Genomic DNA, 654 nt, shown 5'->3' with positions numbered 1-654 from the left:
TGTTCTTTGGCAATAGGATAATATCCCAAGATTGCCCTTTTTTCTTCGGTCCAATTTAGGACTATGTTAAGGGTTTCTTTGAGATTTGATCTACAGACCCTTTTCTTTTCCTTGATTTCAGCCCTTGTAGGAATGTTTCTTATTATTCCTATTTTCTGGGTTTGAATTGGAGCTTTATCTGCTCTTTTTAGGGTTTGCTCTGGATGAAGAGCTTCATATTCTCTGAAAGATTCCTTTGCTTCTTCCAGTGTTAAAAACCCTCCTTTATGAATTATCCTTGATTGATGTGTAAATGGTGCTGCTTTTTCCCAGGCATCATATATTCCTTTCATGGGGCCATTATAAATTACATAATATTTTTTATCTTGGGTGGATTTTTTGATAATTTCAGCAATTGTTTTATTTTCTGGAATTTTTTCTTCACCTGATTTGTCTACCACGCTTAGCTGGCTGAACTCTGATGGTTTTGGTTGTTGTGTTGATTTCATTGCTTCGATGACCTTCTTGAGGGATTGGATCTGTGTCCTTATATGCTGATAATGCTTGCATTTTTCAAGTTCTTGTTCATATTTATGAATTTCTTGATCTAATGCGTTGTAGACGAACTCCATTCTCTTGTTAATGTATCTGCAATAACATTTTTGTCACCCTTAA

General features: G+C 35.2%; 1 protein-coding gene across 1 annotated transcript in view; it reads right to left on the bottom strand.

Moving 5' to 3' along the window:
• LOC127742674 (uncharacterized) overlaps positions 1-620 on the bottom strand; it is a 1,712-nt gene extending 1,092 nt beyond the window's left edge. The window contains exon 1 of the mRNA XM_052255350.1: positions 425-620. Coding sequence (XP_052111310.1) covers positions 425-611 — 187 coding nt within the window. The 5' untranslated portion in view covers positions 612-620. The remainder of the gene's footprint in view (positions 1-424) is intronic.
• Between the last annotated feature and the right edge of the window lie 34 nt (positions 621-654).

Source organism: Arachis duranensis, chromosome 10, assembly GCF_000817695.3.
Source record: "Arachis duranensis cultivar V14167 chromosome 10, aradu.V14167.gnm2.J7QH, whole genome shotgun sequence".
Classification (NCBI taxonomy): Eukaryota; Viridiplantae; Streptophyta; class Magnoliopsida; order Fabales; family Fabaceae; genus Arachis; species Arachis duranensis.
This window is presented reverse-complemented; position numbering and strand designations above follow the sequence as displayed.